Genomic DNA, 20,136 nt, shown 5'->3' with positions numbered 1-20,136 from the left:
CAACCCACCAGTCTATGGATTGATCAGCTTGATGATATGGAACCCGAATTATAGTTAAATGATGCAAGGTCCACACTAGGAGACACCGACCATAAAAGGGATCTAAGTGTCATCATTGATGATATGTTGAAATCCTCTGCTCAGTGTGTGGCGGCAGCTAAAAAAAACAAATAAAATGTTAGGTATTATTAGGAAAGGAATGGAAAATAAAAACGAGGATGTTGTAATGCCTTTGTATCGCTCCATGGTGAGACAGCACCTTGAATACTGTGTGGAATTCTGGTCAGACCTCCAGAGAGAAGGACATCATCAGTCTTGTGGACACTGACTTCTGCTGTTTGTCTCTTACACAGACTACATGGATTCATCTTATTACTTTTAAAGGCTATAAATTATGCTACACCAGGGCCGCCAAGAGACTGAGCCGAGCCCCCGCCGCCGCCACCCCCCCCCCCCAATCGCTACTACTGTCGCCTCCCTGTCCTGCTCCCAGGCTGCTGGTACTGCAGTCCCCAGTCTCCACCTGCCTACCCTCAGCTCTGTTGACAGCCCCCTTCTGTCTGCCAACGGGCCCCCTGCATTAAAAAAAAATCTCTAAATTGGCAGCACAGCGCCAGCACCTCAAGTCTGTGTGAAAGCCTTCCCTCACTGTGCCCAGCCCTCACGGAAATAGCAAGTTACATTAGATGAGGGAGGGACACAGTGAAGGAAGGCCCGAGGCGATCTGCCGCTTTCACACAGACGCGAGATGCTGCGCTGCCGATTAGAGAATTTTTTTTTTAATGCAGGAGGCCCGGTGGCAGACAGAAAGGGGCTGTTGATGGAGATGAGGGTAGGCAGGTGGACACTGTGGACTGTGGCGCTGCTGGGAGCAGAAGGAGAGAGACCCCGGCCCGGGGAATTTTGTCCTCCATGCCCCTCCTCTTGGCGGACCTGTGCTACACCACCACCTGTGTTTCTACTCAAGTGGTTTACGTTTTAGTTTATCTGTGCAAGAAGATTTATGTTGGACACACCACATGCATAATTGAAAGCTGATTTTGGGCATCCCCAACTGCTTTCCGTCATGGGGACGACCAAAGTTCACGGGGGCATGTCGGAGGTGTAGCGAAGGTGGGACTGGGGCGTGCCTAACAGATGGGCGTCCTCGAGCAATAATGGAAAAAAGAAAGGTGTCCCTGACGAGCACTTGGACGACTTTACTTGTTCCATTTTTTCTTACGACCAAGCCTCAAAAAGGTGCCTGAACTGACCAGATGACCACCGGAAGGAATCGGGGATGACCTCCTGTGACTCCCCCAGTGGCCACTAACCCCCTCCCAACCTGAAAAAAACAACTTTAAAAACTTTTTTTGCCCGCCTCAAATATCATACTCAGGTCCATCGCAGCAGTATGCAGGTCCCTGGGGGGGGGGGGGGGGTCCAGCGGAGGCATAGCGAAGGCATGGACGTCCTTCTTTCAAACATTCTGGACGTCCTGAACTGACCCCCCCAAAGGGACGTCCAAATTTCAAGGGAGTGGAGTGGAGGAGTGGCCTAGTGGTTAGAGTACATGTCTTGCAATCCAGAGGTGGCTGGTTCAAATCCCCCTGCTGCTACTTGTGATTCAAAATTCAAATAAATAAATAAAGGGGGTGTCGGAGGCATAGCAAAGGCATGGACGTCCTTCTCACAGAAACATCCACATTTTGGACGTCCTCAACTGCCTGTCGCAGGGACGGAGGCATAATGAAGGTGCCCTAACACTTGGATGTCCTTCACCCATACTCAAAAAAGAAAAAAAAAAAAGACGTCCTTGTCAAGCACTTGGATGTTTTCACCTGGACTTGTGTTTTTTAAAGATTGTAGACGGCTATTATATATGCAGCCTGTCTGTGTGTATGAAGCCGTCTTTGGCATGTGCAGAGCAGCCATGCATAACGCTTGGATGCTCTGCACTGGCTTCTCCTCCTTAGGAAGAAAATCGTGTGCAAATGAGATAACAGCAAGCAGCTCATTTGCATGCGATTTCCTTCATGCATGCCCGTTCCTTTCCAAATCGCTAAGGGATACGTAAGGGAACGGCTTTTTCCGTTCAGTTAGTGCATCAGTTAGTCCACTGCAGTGCCCCCTAGGGTGCCCGGTTGGTGTCCTGGCATGTCAGGGGGGACCAGTGCACTATGAATGCTGGCTCCTCCCATGATCAAGTGAGTTGGATTTGGTCGTTTTTGAGATGGACGTCCTCGGTTTCCATTATCGCCGAAAACCGGGGATCACCATCTCTAAGGTCGACCATCTCAACATTTATGTCGACCATCTCTAAGGCTGACATTTGGGCATCTCCGACTGTATTATCGAAACGAAAGATGGCCGCCCATCTTGTTTCAATAATACGGGTTTCCCCACCTCTTCGCGGGGAAGTCCTGCAAGGACGCCCTCAGGAAAACTTGGGCACCCCGTTCGATTATGACCCTCCACGGGTCCTAAGTTCAGTCCTCTCAGCTAATTCATGAGTCTTCTGTGAGGGACCATATCAAAAGCTTTGCTGAAATCAAAGAAGATTACATCTAGAGCATGTCCTTCATTCAATTCTTTGGTCACCCAGTCGAAGAAATCAATAAGATTCGTTTGGCAGGATTTTCCTTTGGTAAAGCCATGTTGCCACGGATCCTATAACCTGTTGACTTTTAGGAATTTAACTAATCTTTCCTTCCACAGCGACTTCATTATTTTTCCTGCCACCAAAGTGAGGCTTACCGGCCTGTAATTTCCTACTTCTTCCCTGTCTCCGCTTGTTCCATTCCCTCTTACCAAATTAACTCACATTGCCTCCCCTTCTTATCCACAAATCCTACAAATCTGTCACTTCAATTTTGTCTAACATATAACACACTCCTCTTCCATTTCTTTCTACTCTGGACTTCCTAAATAGATTAAAGTTGGTATAATTATATCCAATCGTGATTCTCTGGTGTACCACATCTCTGTGACCGCCACTAAAACCAAGTCAGCCTCTTCCATCACAGCCTCTAGATCCAGAACCTTGTGTCCCATACTACACACATTTGTATAAACAGCTGATCAGACAGTGCCCTTTTTTCCCAATTTCTATAGTGGTTAGAGGTTAATGTTTTCTTACATGAAGGCTCTTACTTACCTAGGGGTTTACGGTAAGGTGCTTCATTGGGCTACCGCAGTGCTACTCAGTGGCATAGCTCCCCCTCCCCCCACAACTACAGCAAATACTCAAATTTGATTTCCACCCCTCCCCTCCCAGTGCCCTCTTTCAATGTATATGAAATACTTGTGCTGGCAGGGATCCCCCAAGCACTCCCAGCCGAAGACCTCCTCCCTGCTGAACGAACTTACATCTTGGGCAGCCACCAGCACTGTCCCTGTCGCCAGCCTCTGCATATGCTCAGTTTCGCACATGCATGGGGGGAGGAAGGTCTTGCGGCTGGCAGCAGTGTCTCAGGGACAGTGCTGGTGGCCACTCAAGATGTAAGATTGTTTGGTGGTGAGAACAAATTTTGGGTGGGCTAGAACCCAAAGTGGGTGGGCCCTGGCCCTACTGCTTGCTCCCACTCCTGTTTGCAAAACTAGTAAGGCTGCACACATTTAGCAACTTGGTAACCAGGATTCTTACAGATTGCTTTTCACTGAGAACTTAATCAAGACCAACTCATTTCATACTGATCAGCAAACCACCTTCGGATAGTAATTTAGCTACCAATAAACTCTTACTTACAATCTCTTACTTTGGGATGGAGATAAATGTTTCTGTAATATGTTTCAAAATCAGAGGCGTTTAGTATTTGATCCTTAAGGTTGGTAATACTGCATTTTGTTTACTGACTTCTTCTGTATACTTGTTGGTTCAATAGTGACCTTTGGGTCAGAGGCGTAGCCAAGGATGGGCCTGGGTGGGCCCAGGCCCACCAACTTTGGGCTCAGGCCCACCCAGTAGCAGCACACCTATGGTGTGGCTGGCAGGGATTCCCAAGCCCTACCTGCTGAAAACTCCCAACAACTGTCCCTCCTGCATACCTTGTAAATAGCAGATGGCATGCAGGTGAGACAAGGAGAGACCAAATCACCTGTGGGACAGGGAGGGGTTCTTCTGCCCACCCATCTTGGGTCCAGGCCCACTCAAAGTTGGGTGTCTGGCTACGCCCCTGCTTTGGGTGGGTGGGGGGGGGAGCAGCCCCACTGCTACTGTTTCAGTGATCATATATATCACTCTCATTAGATGCCAGAATATGAATAGTAAATCTAACAGAAAATCTTGAAAAAAGAAAATAATTGTAATTTGAATAGCCTAGTTGCTACTGCTTTGTACTACAAATGATTACAATTTGAACAAAATGCAGTCCTTGTTTAAACAGACTAACACTAAACCCAAAATGTAAATGATAAAAATGTATTTTACTTTTCTCTCTCTTGCTCTTTCCAGTATCTCCTCTTTCATTTTTGTTCTCCTCATCAGAATCTTCTACATTTTGAATGAGAATTCGTCTTCCTTTCCCTTGGGACATGTTCAAATCTTTTAGCTTCTGCTCAACTTCACATAACATTTTCTGGTATTGAGTAAGAAAAAGAAAAGCAAATTAATGTATTGGATAATATCTTGAATCAACAAAAGCTACCTGTTTCAATTCACATAGTTAGTTTAATAGATTTTAAAATAAAAAATTTCATAAAGTCAGTCAGAGGGACATAACCGAAAGGGACGCCCAAGTTTTTCTGAAGACGTCCTTGCAGGACGTCCCTATGAAGGGGCAGGGAAACCCATATTATCGAAACAAGATGGATGTCCATCTTTCGTTTCGATAATACGGTCGGGGACGCCCAAATCTGGAAATTTAGGTCGACCTTAGAGATGGTCGTCCTTAGACTTGGTTGTTTCTGATTTTCGCCGATAATTGAGGATGCCCATCTCAGAAACGTCCAAATCCAAGTCCTTTGGTCGTGAGAGGAGCCAGCATTCGTAGTGCACTGGTCCCCCTGACATGCCAGAACACCAACCAGGCAACCTAGGGGGCACTGCAGTAGACTTCACAAATTGCTCCCAGGTGCATAGCTCCCTTACTGAGTGTGCTGGGTCCCCCAAAACCCACTACCCACAACTGTACACCACTACCATAGACCTTATGGGTGAAGGGGGGACCTAGATGTGGGTACAGTGGGTTTCTGGTGGGTTTTGGAGGTCTCACATTTAACACCACAAGTGTAACAGGTGGCGGGGGGGGGATGGGCCTGGGTCCGCCTGTCTGAAGTGCACTGCACCCACTAAACCTGCTCCAGGGACCTGCATACTGCTGCGATGGACCTGAGTATGATATTTGAGGCTGGCAAAAAATATTTTTAAAGAATTTTTTTGAGGGTGGGAGGGGGATAGTGACCACTGGAGGAGTAAGGGGAGGTCATCCCTGATTCCCTCTGGTGGTCATCTGGTCAGTTCGGGCACCTTTTCGTGGCTTGGTCGTAACAAAAAAAGGACCAAGTAAAGTCGTCCAAGTGCTCATCAGGGACACCCTTCTTTTTTCGATTATGGGTCGAGGATGCCCATGTGTTAGGCACGCCCAAGGCCCGCCTTCGCTATGCCTCCGACACGCCCCTGGGAACTTTGGTCTTCCCTGCGACGGAAAGCAGTTGGGGATGCCCAAAATCAGCTTTCGATTATGCCGATTTGGGCGACTCTGGGAGAAGGACACCCATCTTCCGATTTGTGCTGAAAGATGGGTGTCGTTCTCTTTTGAAAATAAGCCTGTTAGTGTCAGCCTGGTGTGTTCAACTAAAGTGTTTACAAAATGCTTGCAAGAAAGTTTCCAGGTGAATCTGAAGACTTCTGCCTTGAATTGTTACAGTGGGGGAAATAAGTATTTGATCCCTTGCTGATTTTGTAAGTGTGCCCACTGACAAAGACATGAGCAGCCCATAATTGAAGGGTAGGTTATTGGTAACAGTGAGAGATAGCACATCACAAATTAAATCCGGAAAATCACATTGTGGAAAGTATATGAATTTATTTGCATTCTGCAGAGGGAAATAAGTATTTGATCCCTCTGGCAAACAAGACCTAATACTTGGTGGCAAAACCCTTGTTGGCAAGCACAGCGGTCAGACGTCTTCTGTAGTTGATGATGAGGTTTGCACACATGTCAGGAGGAATTTTGGTCCACTCCTCTTTGCAGATCATCTCTAAATCATTAAGAGTTCTGGGCTGTCGCTTGGCAACTCGCAGCTTCAGCTCCCTCCATAAGTTTTCAATGGGATTAAGGTCTGGTGACTGGCTAGGCCACTCCATGACCCTAATGTGCTTCTTCCTGAGCCACTCCTTTGTTGCCTTGGCTGTATGTTTTGGGTCATTGTCGTGCTGGAAGACCCAGCCACGACCCATTTTTAAGGCCCTGGCGGAGGGAAGGAGGTTGTCACTCAGAATTGTACGGTACATGGCCCCATCCATTCTCCCATTGATGCGGTGAAGTAGTCCTGTGCCCTTAGCAGAGAAACACCCCCAAAACATAACATTTCCACCTCCATGCTTGACAGTGGGGACGGTGTTCTTTGGGTCATAGGCAGCATTTCTCTTCCTCCAAACACGGCGAGTTGAGTTCATGCCAAAGAGCTCAATTTTTGTCTCATCTGACCACAGCAACTTCTCCCAATCACTCTCGGCATCATCCAGGTGTTCACTGGCAAACTTCAGACGGGCCGTCACATGTGCCTTCCGGAGCAGGGGGACCTTGCGGGCACTGCAGGATTGCAATCCGTTATGTCGTAATGTGTTACCAATGGTTTTCGTGGTGACAGTGGTCCCAGCTGCCTTGAGATCATTGACAAGTTCCCCCCTTGTAGTTGTAGGCTGATTTCTAACCTTCCTCATGATCAAGGATACCCCACGAGGTGAGATTTTGCGTGGAGCCCCAGATCTTTGTCGATTGACAGTCATTTTGTACTTCTTCCATTTTCTTACTATGGCACCAACAGTTGTCTCCTTCTCGCCCAGCGTCTTACTGATGGTTTTGTAGCCCATACCAGCCTTGTGCAGGTGTATGATCTTGTCCCTGACATCCTTAGACAGCTCCTTGCTCTTGGCCATTTTGTAGAGGTTAGAGTCTGACTGATTCACTGAGTCTGTGGACAGGTGTCTTTCATACAGGTGACCATTGCCGACAGCTGTCTGTCATGCAGGTAACGAGTTGATTTGGAGCATCTACCTGGTCTGTAGGGGCCAGATCTCTTACTGGTTGGTGGGGGATCAAATACTTATTTCCCTCTGCAGAATGCAAATAAATTCATATACTTTCCACAATGTGATTTTCCGGATTTAATTTGTGATGTGCTATCTCTCACTGTTACCAATAACCTACCCTTCAATTATGGGCTGCTCATGTCTTTGTCAGTGGGCACACTTACAAAATCAGCAAGGGATCAAATACTTATTTCCCCCACTGTATATAAGAGAAGCAAAAACTACAATGGTGAAATAGACAAGAAAATTAAGTTTAACTAAAAAATGTAATCAAAACATAAAAGTAACACGCAGATAGATAAAACACCACAATGAACCACATTTACTAAACATTAGCAAAGTGCAAAAACAAGGACATGCTATCTCTTGTTAGCAGGAAAAAGAGAGAAAGAGGAAATGTCCCTCGCAAACATGAGCAGCAAAACAAAAGAGTGAGGCAAGTCCAAGGAGAATATCAAAATGTAACCGTCTTTATTCTTAAAATGTGTAAAACCGACCCAACATGGCCGTGTTACGGCACAAAGGCCTGCCTCAGGGGTCCACTAAGTCTTATGTTTTGTGATGATAAAACTTGACTTAGTAGGAATGTTAAGATGCTGACCGCTAAAATGCTGAGTAGTCTCAAGAAATATAATCGCTATGTGATGCAAATAGCGTCTTGTCAGCAAAGCCGGTGACGTGGTAAATATGGACCCCTGAGGCAGGACTTTGTGCCGAAACACAGTTGTGTCGGGTCAGTTTTACACCTTTTAAGAATAAAAGACCTTTACATTTTGATATCCTCCTTGAACTTGCCTCACTCTTTTGTTTTGCTATCTCTTGTTAGCACACATGAACATTTAGTAAGCATGACCCAGTATCTCTAGAAACCCAACATGGCTATGTTTCCAGTAACACCTGCCTTATGGGCATAACATTTGAATAAAATGGCAATTTTTTTTAATTTTACAATTGTGAGAGGTGAATAGATATTGTTCCTTTCTCAAAACCTCCTACATTTAAAAGATAAAAGAGGATAAAATAAGATGAATATAAGGCACATCTAAAACCATAAAATGAAATCATGTATAGACAGTAGAAGTGCTCCCAGTCGAAATCGAAGATAATTCGTGAGCTGGAAGTATCAGGATGTGTGTGTAAGCATCCTTTAAGTCCAGAGAGCATAGCCAATCATTCTTCTGAATCATGGGAAGAAGGGTGCCCAGGGAAACCACCCTTAACTTTTCTCAAACTAGGAATTTGTTCAGGGCCCTTAGGTCTAGGATTGGATGCATCCCCCCCTGTTTTCTTTTGCACAAGGAAGTACCTGGAATAGAATCCCAGCCCTTCTTCCCCTGGTGGAACGGGTTCAACCGCATGGGCCTTTAGAAGGGCGGAGAGCTCCTCTGCAAGTACTTGCTTGTGCTAGGAGCTGTAAGAATGAGCTCCCGGTGGGCAATTTGTAGGCTTGGATTACAGATTGAGGGTGTATCCTAACCGGACTATTTGAAGAACCCACCAGTCGGAGGTTATGAGAGGCCACCTTTGGTGAAAAAACATTAACCTCACCCCAACTGGCAAGTTGTCCAGAATGGACACTTCTATCGCGGCTATGCTGAACTGGAGCCAGTCAAAAACCCTTCCCTTGCTTTTGCTGGGGAGCAGCAGGGGCCTTAGGAGCATGCTGTTGACGAGAACAAGTGCGCTGGGGCTGAGCCTGGGTAGGCTGTCGGGAAGCCTGAGTGTACCTACGCTTAGCATAGGAATAGGGAGCACTCCTCTTCCCCACAAAATACCTCCTAGTTGAGTAGGTTGTAGCAGAAGACACCTGGCAGGGGAGAGAATCCATAGCATCATTATGCTTCTTGATCTTGTCAACAAGATCCTCTACTTTTTCACCAAAAAGGTTATCCCCCAGACAAGGAACATCCGCCATTCGCTGCTGGACCGAATGATCCAGGTGACAGACATGCAGCCATGAGAGTCTGCGCATCACTATACCCTGAGCAGCAATTCTGGATGCCACGTCAAAAGAGTCATAAGAGCACCTGGCCAGGAATTTACAACATGCCTTCTGCTGCTTGACCACCTGGCAAAAAGGCTCAGCCTGCTCCGGAGTGAGGGCATCAACCAAGCTAGACAGTTGCCTCACTGAGTTCTGCAAGTGGATGCTCGTGAACAGCTGGTAAAATTGGATTCGGGCGGCGAGCATAGCGCCCTGATACGTCTTCCTCCCAAAAGAGTCCAATGTCCTAGCTTCTCTGCCTGGGGGTGCCGAGGCATAGTCTCTAGTACTTTTGGCTCTCTTGAGGGCGGAGTCCACCACCATGGAATTGTGGGGTAACTGAGACCTCATCAACCCAGGTTCACCGTGGATCTGATACTGGGAATCAGCTTTTTTCAGGATCATGGGGCCAGCCAGACAGTATGACCAGTTCCAAATTAGGATTTCCTTCAGTACCTTATGTAGAGAAGCCATCACAGCCTCCCTAGGTGGAGAAGGATAGTCCGGGACCTCGAGCATCTCAGCCCTGGGCTCACCCTCAACCTCCATAGGAAAAGGAATAACAGTAGCCATTTTCTGGACAAAAGATGTGAAGGACAGAGTCTCCGGAGGAGATCATCTCCTTTCTGGTGGAGGGAAAGGTTCAGAGGGAATCCCATAAGACTCGTCAGAAGAAATGTATCTGGGATACTCTGACTCCCACGAATGCTCCTCTTCAGTTTTGGATAAGACCTCTCTCAGAGCACTCCAAGACTGAGCCTGCCTCGACACTGAGGATCGACGTCCTCGCTGATGATGTCAAGAGGCTGATGCGTGCCTGGACTGCGGTGAAGCTTGCTCCACCGATTTCAAAGGGGAGTCAACCTGGGTGGCAAGCGGCACCGAGAACAGGGACAGTGAAGGGCCAGACATCGCTGCAGCAGATGGTATGGAAGGTGCAATAAACCCCCGACACCGAAGCAGACTGGCGCAGCAGTCCTTCCAGAAGCTCTGGAAGCAGGGGCCGGATGCGCTCGTCGAGAGCCGCCATCGGAGAAGGCTGCAGGGTCAGTGGAACAACCAGCGCCAGCATCTGCTGAGGATCGGGAGCAGGTACCGGGCTGATAGACTGACGCATTGGCACCTCTTGTATAGAGGGGAAGCAGTCATCTCGGCGCCGACGCTTTTCGGGTGCAAAATCCCTTGATACCCCGGAGCTCCCGGCACCGTGTGTAGCTGGAGATTCACGACGGTGCTTCTTCGCCTATGCTTGATGCCCGTCATCGAGACTCCTCGATACTGACGAGGACGATGTGGAATCCTGACGCCTCCTTGGGGTCGGGTCCGACGAAGGTCGGTCCTGGGGGGCCTGTATAACAGGAGGCCTCGAGACAGGTGGAGACCCACTCGATGCCTCGCTGCTCCCAGCGCAACTTGGTCTCTAAGCAGCCATTACCTCTGCTCCCGACGTCAATGCCTCCCTCGATGTCGACACCCTCGGTACCAATGCCGAAGGACTGGACCGAGCCCCCAAATGTTTTTCTCACAGGGCTTCTCGAGACACTTGAGTCCGTTTCTTCATACGAAGACACAGACTACAAGTGGCTGTGCTATGGTCGGGCCTAAGGCACTGGATACAGCAAGAGTGAATATTGGTACCTGAGATGGTCCGGTTGCACTGAGTACAACGTTTGAAGCCGCTGGGTGTCTTTGATGACATGGGAGGAAAAATGGCTTTGGTGAAATCAAACGTGATTGTTCCAAAAAGAAAAGGGCACAAAAAAGAGGAGACGCGCAGGAAGTCAGTCCACGAATGCGTGGTGCATGCAGCACACGCGCCAGAAGACTCTGGCAAATGTTTGTTTTTTGCTCTTGCAAAACGTCGGTTCCGAGGCCGACACGGACGTCGACCCACATGTGAGAACAAACAGCCTGCTTGTCCTCAGAGAAAAAAGTGTTTATTTACAATAACAAAGTTCCCGATCATGCTAATTCACTGGGCCGAGTCATAGCAAGGTCTTTCTCTGCACACATCCAATGTCACGTCTGTGGCCGTGACCACCCTCAGCCTTACCTTATTTCTGGGGGTCAACATCTGTGCTGGCTTCTGTCTGGCTCTGTGTGCTGATTACTTCACTAGACCTCACCTGTGTGGGCTATGCCTCTCTGGGGAGCCAGCATCTAAGATGGCTTCCGCCTGCTCTGTGCCAGCTTCCAAGATGGCTCCTGCTTGTCTTTCCTGTGTGTTCACTTCCTATGTGTTCCCTGCTCCTGTCCTGCGCAGGTGACATCAGCAGTGAGGGCCTTCATAAGTGTCACGTCTGTGGCCGTGACCACCCTCATACTTACCCTGTTTCTGGGAGACAGTGGCTGTGCTGGCTTCTGCTTGTCTCTGTGTCTGTCTCTGTCTTAGTTTCTCTCTGGCTCTGTGTGCTGATTGCCTTACTGGACCTCACCTGTGTGGGCTATGCCTCTTCCAAGATGGCTGCCGCTTCCTCTAAGCCAGTATCCAAGATGGCTCCTGCTTGTCCTTCCTGTGGGCTCACTTCCTCTGGGTGTCAAGCCTCTGTTTGGAGGCAAGGAACTTCCTGCTTCTGGTGGTGACTCATCAGTGAGTTCCTTTATAAGGAAGGCCTGTGCTTGCAGTCAGGGCCTTCGCATGGTGTCATTGTCTGGTGTCATGCCCAGAGGCCTACAGGTTAGTCAGTGTGTTGCTGCGCTGCTTCTAAGCCTGTCTTCTGTGTGGGCTTGTTGACCTTCTGTTTTGTACCTGTGGGCTGCTTTCCCATCTGTTTAGGACCTGTGGGCTGCTTGCTCTTCTGTTTAGTACCGGTGGGCTGCTTTCCCTTCTGTGTGGGCTGGTGCCCTTCTGTTCCCAGTACCTGTGGGCTGCTATCCCTTCTGCCTTTAGTCTGTGTTTGGAGCCTGCTGTTCAGCCCTGGTTTCCCAGTTTGTGTTTGCAGCCTGCCCTACTCCCTGCTTGTATATTCTGTGTGCGCATCCTGAACCTTGTATATCCTGTGTGCACATCCTGGCGCGAGTCCTTCTGCCTTCGCTGTGGAGGTAGCCTCTGCAGGTCAGCCCGGGTCTCCCCGTCTGTATTTGCAGCCTGCCCTACTCCCTGCCTGTCTCTTCTGAGTCCTGGTTCTGGCTAGCCAGTGTATCCGGTTTCCCGCTCTGCCTAGCTACCTTCTTCCCTGTGTGCCCATCCTGAACCCCGCTCGTATATCCTGTGAGCATATCCTGAAACCTGCTTGTCCCTTCTGAGTCCTGGTTCTGGCTAGCTAGTGTATCCGGTTTTCCGCTCTGCCTAGCTACCCTCTGTCCTGCGTGTCTCCCCTGAACCCTACTTGTACATCCTGTGGGCAAATCCAGATTCCTGCTTGTATATCCTGAGTGTATACCCTGAATCCTGTATCTGTCTAGCTAGTGTGTATTACCTGGGTGGTTACTCCTATATCCTGTCTCTACCTAGCTAGAGGGTTTACCCCGTGGGTATTCCCTGATCCCCGGTCTGCCTAGGTTGCATGTATGCCCTTGTCCTTGCTCCTGCTAAGCTCTTGTACGTTGTAGGGGTATGTCCCTGTGTCTCCCTTGCTGATCTTGGCCTATACAAGCCTATGACATCTTGTTACTAGAAGTTAGCTGCTGCAAACCTCTGACCTGCACATCTCTGTGTCAGAGTCAGCTTCAGTTTGTGGAAAATCACTGACAGGCTTGCTGAAGCCAAGGACACTCTGTGCTCCAATTATTCCCCTTCTATCTCGGAGATGATGAGAAGGGAGGCAGGCATGGCACCAGAAGTTACCATTTCCAAGGTCATAAAGTAAAAACAAGAACTCTTCTTGCCCATGCACGGGATGGTACAAGAGGATAATTGGTATCACCTGACTGAGAGGCACTGGAAGAGCGGGAAGAGTTGGGGAGTTAGTTAGTCGGAATCCTTGGAAGAAGGTGGAGTGGAAAGAAGACCAGTGACCTAAGAAGGTCCACCAACTGATGAACTGTGTATCTGGAAGAGTACCGTGTGCTTCAGCAACCTACAAGGTGTGACCTGTGCCTTTGCTGACTGCTGCAGAGTGCCTGTCGTGGCTCTGACGAAGACTCGCTGATCTCTCAGCTTGAGTCTGGGAAGTAACCTGTGCTACTCCTGAGAGGCGTCCCCGGAGGTTGCCTGGTGAGAGACACAGTGATCTATCTCCTATTAGTCTGGGTTAGCGAGTGGTGATTACCTGAGCATAAGGCTGGTGTTAGTCATAACCTTGGTTGGGAGAGAAGCTGCTAATTAAAATACTACCTCGTAACATAGTTATTGCATTCTAATCAGTTGTGCAAGTTTACCTAGCAACCAGTAAGAAATGTGTGTAGTGTGAGAATATAGTTGTAAGAATTACTGCCAGTATTTTTGTTCAGCCAAAGCTTTGCCAAATTTCTATTTTGTATATCTTTTTTTATATTATCCATAATAAAGCTAATATATATATATCAGCCTGATTTCTCAGCTCTCTCTCTGACCGAAATAGTGGCATGTAGGGCCATAGCCAAGGTTTTCCCCCTTCCCCTAGACAGAGAACAGAATATTTTGCTTCAGGTAATTTATTATCTGGAAAATCCGCCTACAACGTCTTGTCTTCATAGTCTGTCCTGTGTTTCTGGCTTAGCGGCTGTGGGCAGCGCTCAGTGCCGTCTAGCATCTAGTATTGTTCCCTCATGTTTCCTAGACCCGTGGTGGGTCCTCTGGATCTTCAGTTCCGGCCTTGCCCTGCAAGTCCTGTCGGCCGCCCGCACGCTAGAGCTCAACTCTAGCGGAAAGGTGGCTATGTACAGGTGAAGCGGCTCCTGTTCCGCCGGTTCCTGTTGCCTGCTTCTAATCCAGAGGTCCAGTCCGGCCCTTCCGTGTGTTCCGCTCCAGGGTGGTCTTGCCTGCCTCTGCCGCTCCTCGGCAGGGGTCCAAGGACTCGCTATTCCCAGTTCCGCCTCGAGGACCTGACAGCATGCCAAGGCCCTCGAGAACGCGACAATAAGGAAGTGCTGTGCTTGCATTCAGGGCCTTTGCATGGTGTTATGCTATAGGTCGTCAGGTTAGTGAGTGCTCTTTTGCGCTGCTACTTAACCTTTCTCTGGGGCTTTTGCCCATCTGCTGTTTTGTGTCTGTGGACTGCTAGTCCTTTCGTGGGGGGCTCTGCCCTGCTGCTTTGTGTCTGTGGACTGCTAGTCCTTCCGTGGGGGGCTCTGCCCTGCTGCTTTGTGTCTGTGGACTGCTTGTCCTTCTATTGCCTTGCTCTGGGTTTGGAGTCTGTAGCTTCAGCCCTGACCCTGTTATTCCTGGTTTTTCCCTTTGTCTGCTGCCTGCCCAAAGACTCTGTTAGCTCCTGGTTTATGCTATTGTCTGCTGCCTGTCCAAAGACTCTGTTAGCTCCTGGTTCCTCTATTGTCTGCCGCCTGTCCAAAGACTCTGCTAGCTCCTGGTTTATTCTTCTGTCTGCTGCCTGCCCAAAGACTCTGTTCGTTCCTGGTTTATTCCTCTGTCCGCTGCCTGCCCAAAGACCCTGTTAGCTCCAGGTTTATTCTATTGTCTGCTGCCATCCCCAAAGACTCTGCTAGTTCCTGGGTACTTCTTCTGTCTGCTTTGCCAAGCCTGCTGGTATATCCTGAATCCTGTTTCTGCCAGGCTTGCTTGTATTTCCTGAACCCTGCTGCTGCCTAGCTAGTGTGTTTATCCTGAGGGTATATCCTGAACCCCGTCCTGCCTAGCTTGCTTGTATGTATGTCCTAGCCCCGCTCCTGCCTAGCCGTTGTGTACGTCTTCTCCTTAGTCTGTCTTGTGTTTCTTGCTAGTGGCTGCGCAGCAGCTTTCAGTTCGAGTCTAGTATTTAGTCTAGCTTTCCTCTTGTTTCCCTGACCCAGGGTGGGCCCTCTGGATCTTCAGTTCCTGCCTTGTCCTGCAAGTCCTGCCGGCCACCCGCACTCAGGAGCTCAACTTCTGAGGAGCGGTGGTCAAGCGCAGGTGAAGCTGTTCCTGTTCTGCCGGTTCCAGTTGCCTGCTTCAGTTACTACTCCAGTCCAGAGTTCCAGTCCTGTTCTTCCTTGTGTCCAGTTCCAAGGTGGTCTTGCCTGCCTCTGTCGCTCCACGGCAGGGGTCCAAGGGCTCACGAATCTAGGTTCTGCCTCGAGGACCTGACATCCAAGTCCTCTACAGTTCAAGAACCTAATTATTAGTTTTATATTCAAGTTTTATATTCATGTACACTCAGGCTTGTTTTCTCACAGAGTCCAAGGCATAAAGAAGAGCGCCACCCCGGCGGTTCAGCAAGCAGCTGTAAGCCAGCCTCACATGGCGGCTCAAAACACAGTCTGCGGCTGCAGGGTTGCCAAGCCCAAACCATGGTCTCTCACTTCTACTCCGCGGGTCGAGTCTCACCCAAGCCCAGCCTCCAGCATACTTATACAGTTCAGGGTAAGCTGTACCAAACGTTCCAGCACTCTGGCACAGTTCAGTAAATAGTACTAAATAGGTTCAGTTCTTATACAGTTCAGTTCCTTAACTCTCACACATACACGGGCTTATCACAGCTGTACAATAATTACATCTCCTCAGGGCTTTACCCCAGCCATACACTAGTATTTATACTCAGGGCTTATGATAATTCTCAGTTGAGTCACAAACAACTCAAAGACACTCCTGGCTTACCTCAGCCAGATCATCACTTCAGTCATCTCAATTCAGCCACTTCTTTCCCTCAAGTTCTCTCTCTAAGGTCTCTGTATCGAAACCTTGATCCTCCTGGGCTCTCTCCTCCAAGGGTCTCTCCCTTCTGCTCTGAACTAGAGCTTTTAACTGCATACACTGTGAAGCCACTCCCTCCTGGGCAGACAGCCCCACTTCCCTATAATGCACTGGATTCTGCCATAGTAGTACTGCAGTTCAGCCAGGGACACAACAGGTCCAATGCCACCTGCTATAGGATGGCTGAATTGCAACTGAATTGCAGATATCTCTAGGGACATCTGCACTAAGTTGCTCATTATCTCATATCCCTTTTCCCCATATGATGAGCACTTAGTTATTTGTATGTCTCCGCTGTTTATTCTTATGGGGAGAATAGCCAGATTCATAGTTCTAGGCTCCCCTACAGTACAGTACCCTTCTCTCTTAGTGGTTACGGGATCTTCCTGGGGAAGGTTGTATTTTTGCTGCTTGGACCTTCGCCTGAAGTTTGGGAACAACGAAGATAAAGATGTTGGCTTTCAGAATCTTGTTGGGATGGGGTTAGTGTGTGTGGAGGGCGTGTATGTTGGTATAGCTGGGGGGAGTGTTTCCAAGGGGGGAGGGATTATGGAGAACTCATTTCTGGTACTCAGCTTGGGGGGTTTTCTTGTTTTCACACTGCTAGTGTTTGCTCTGTGGGTCTTACTCCTGGGAGGCCTAGCTGGGGGGCTACTTCAGAAGGAACTATACAGATGGCAGTGCACTCTACATATCTCACATGTTTACCTCATAGTTAATTTGAAATTGGTCACCTTAAATGTTGATGTTGTCAATTCACCCATCAAGAGAAAGAAAATTTTCTTTCCTAGCTGCAGAAGGAAAGCTTTAGAACATGAGAAGTTTAGGAGAGGATAGGTGGGGATACTGGGTATTCAGCCTTTAACAGCAGACAGAGAGGTGTAGCCATATTGCTCTATAGGTAGCTGCCTTTTCACCTTCACAAACCGATACAAGACAAAGAGGGCCACTATGTTATCAAGGCGGGCGAGCTTTGGGGCTGCAAACTTTCGTTTTGTAACATCTATACACCCAATGTATATTGTCATAATTTTTTTTTCTATAGTAGCATCAGTGCTGGCCTTTTCTGAGTCCCAACTTATCCTTGGGGGGGGGGGGGCAGGGGGGAGGGGACTTTAACATTACCGCAGACCCTCTTCTGGACTTCAACCCTCCCAGAGTGAGACAGAAAGGTTATGATTATAAAGGAGTTAAATTTCATGGTTTACCAACTTGGGATCCTGGATGCCTGGCGTCTTCTTCACCCCAAGGAGAAGGATTTTACTTTCTAATCCAACCCACACCAGGTGTATACCAAACTTGGCTATCTTTTGATGTCCATGTCTATGCTCTCTAGGATGGCTGATGTGAAGATCTTGGTTTCTCTGCTCTCTGATCACTCTCTTCAGTCCCGTTAATTCTTTCCATTGTATCTGACCCAAAGGACGGGGGGTGGGGGGGGTGGGGGTGGAAGTTCCCTATCTCCTTGTATAATGATATAGGCTTCCAGGCTTACTTGACAGAATGATGGGCACTTTATCAACAACCTAATGACACAGTCAATGTTGACTCTATGACATATTGGGAGGCATCCAAAGCAGTCATGATGGTACATATTATAGCGTATACCAAGAGAGAGCAGGACGAAAAGCTGCTGAGTCTCTCCGGAGAGCTTAGCTCTTTACATCACACTCATTTGTCCAGCTTAAATGCTATGACTAAACAGAAACTTACTGGTCTGAAAAAAAAATTGGCGTTTTACGCAATGAGAGGGTGTCTAATGACATCTACTATTATTAATATAAATTACATTGGTGGGGAGGAGGGGGGAAAGCTGGCAAGTTGCTTGCCAACTTGGTACGCCCATACAGAAAGCAGCAGGTGATAACAGCTATTAAAGATGGCCAGGGGGTCTGCTATACCATTGAAGCCCAGACTGAGGAGCAATTTGTCCGATTTTATAAAGCCCTGTATGAACACAGAGCTTTTACAGAGGGGATCCGGGATCAGTTTTTCCAAGGGCTGGACATACCTAGACTTACCCAGGACCAGCTGGAATATCTAGCTGAGCTCTTTAGCGAAGAGGAAATTCGTCTAGGCATTAAACATTTGAAATGAGCTAAAACGGTGTTTCCCAAGTCCAGTCCTGGAGTACCCCTTGCCAGTCAGGTTTTCAGGACATCCACAATGAATATGCATGAACTTGATTTGCATACACTGCTCTATTATATGCAAATCTCTCATGCATATTCATTGTGATATCCTGAAAACCTGACTGGCAAGTAGTACTCCAGGACCGGACTTGGAAAACACTGTGCTAAAGTACCTGGTCCCGACAGGTTTAGAACTGAATATTATAAGCTTCTGGGAGATCTAGTGGCGAAGCCTCTGTGCGATATATATAATGACATCGAAGCATTGTGGAGTGGTAAGAGGCCTAATGTAGCTCATATATTACTTCTTCCTAAACCAAGGAAGGACCCCTTGCAGGTGGGTTCATATAGGCCCTTTTCTCTGTCAAATAAAGATGCAAGGTTGCTAGTGGCCATATTAGCACGACGCCTGAACAGATATTTGTCCAGTCTTATTCACCCAGACCAGATTGTCTTCATCTCTGGAAGCTACACCTCCATGAATCTGATTAAAGCCTTGGTGGCTATACATGAACATAAGGGGCACAGAGCTACCTCTGCCATTGTAGGCCTTGAAAATTCTTCACAGGGTCTATCTATCTAGAGATTAGGGAGACCACTTTGCTCTGGGCTGATGACTCCTGTGTATGATGTAAAGTACACTCAGGCACCCTGGTTCTTTCTTTCCTAGATTGTCCTGGACTCAGAATCTGGCGGAAGGTGTTGATCATTTTAGGTCAGGCCACTTCCCAACAGATTGACTGGGACTATGGACCTTTATTGATGGGGACACAGGATTGCTTACTGGCTCAGGGTGTCAACTTCCTTTATCAAAAATTCTTGTACATCTCCCTGCTTTTAATAAAGAAAACAATACTACAATATTGGGCACCTGATGAGGATCCTCTAGCTTGTTGGGGGCAAAATATGTGGGAGATAGCGCATTTGGAGATTGCTACATATCATAAAAACAGTAAAGCAGACTATAAACATTATATAGTGCTTTGGAGAACCTATCTGGTAAAGTTTTCTTCCTCTGGCCAAGGCCATTGAGGCTCCTCCCGGGGGGGGGGGGGGCGAGCATGGTTGGGGGGAGGGGTTTACTTAGATGAGGCTTCGAGTATTGGTTAGTGTGCTTGTAAGGGAATGTGTAAAGGGTTTCCGTAATATAAAATTGTGTTGGTTGAGAGGACGGGGACTCACTCCACTGTTGTTGTTGGCATTATTTTTGACCTTCTTCTTAGACACGGGGGATATCTGGTAGTGTGCTTATATCTATGGACATGATTCTCATCTTATTTCTGTAATACATGGCTATCAGTACTGTCTGAGATTACTATAACTCCCTCTCACCCCTCAAATATTCCCCAAGTTGACAAGGACTAGTTAAAATGGTGACTCTAATTGACTGATAACCAACATCTCAAGGAAGTATGAATACTAAAAGCCCCAAAGTTATAGTAAAACTGGGGGAGTTGGGTTATGCTACCCCTCTTCCCTTCTATAAAAGGAACCACCATAAATATATCGTACAACTAACCCTAACCCCCTCCCCCCAAAAATCACAACTAATAAGGCAGCACAGAAATGGAAATTGCTTCATTGATTACCAGCACGAGAGGAAGTTAAGAATCAAATTACATGCCCGTGGCAGCAAGAACTGTATACATGTATCCCATGTGGTTAGAAAATGTTTCTTCTCTTCAAAGAAAATTTAGTATGTTTTTGCTCCAGCACCATTAATCCATGAAATCTATTCCTCCAACTCTAAAAACATAGCAGGTGGTTAAGTATCCAAACAGTCAAAATAGTTTTTTCCCCCCTCTCAATCTGAGGATCCACTCTCCAATATCTGGCCAATTCTTGCCATGCTTCTCACAATGGACGTATAAATAAACTTATCCGTAAATAAGGCACAAGTGACCCAAGGGGTGCCAGCAATACAAAACTCTTATGCCAGGGTGCAATAAATTCCTTTTCATGTAACAATGGTGTAAAATCCATCTTTTCCAAACACCAGTCCCCAAGATGGCGCATACAA

At 47.8% G+C, this 20,136-nt stretch overlaps 1 protein-coding gene across 3 annotated transcripts in view; it reads right to left on the bottom strand.

The window, feature by feature from the left end:
• SPAG1 (sperm associated antigen 1) overlaps positions 1-20,136 on the bottom strand; it is a 184,513-nt gene that overhangs the window by 102,140 nt on the left and 62,237 nt on the right. For all 3 annotated transcript variants that reach the window (XM_030217278.1, XM_030217286.1, XM_030217295.1), the window contains one exon: positions 4,409-4,556. In XM_030217278.1, the coding sequence (XP_030073138.1) occupies positions 4,409-4,556 (148 nt within the window). The remainder of the gene's footprint in view (positions 1-4,408; positions 4,557-20,136) is intronic.

Source organism: Microcaecilia unicolor, chromosome 1 (genome assembly GCF_901765095.1).
Source record: "Microcaecilia unicolor chromosome 1, aMicUni1.1, whole genome shotgun sequence".
NCBI lineage: Eukaryota > Metazoa > Chordata > Amphibia > Gymnophiona > Siphonopidae > Microcaecilia > Microcaecilia unicolor.
The sequence above is the reverse complement of the archived record's forward strand: the minus strand, read 5'-3'. Positions and strand labels throughout refer to the sequence as shown.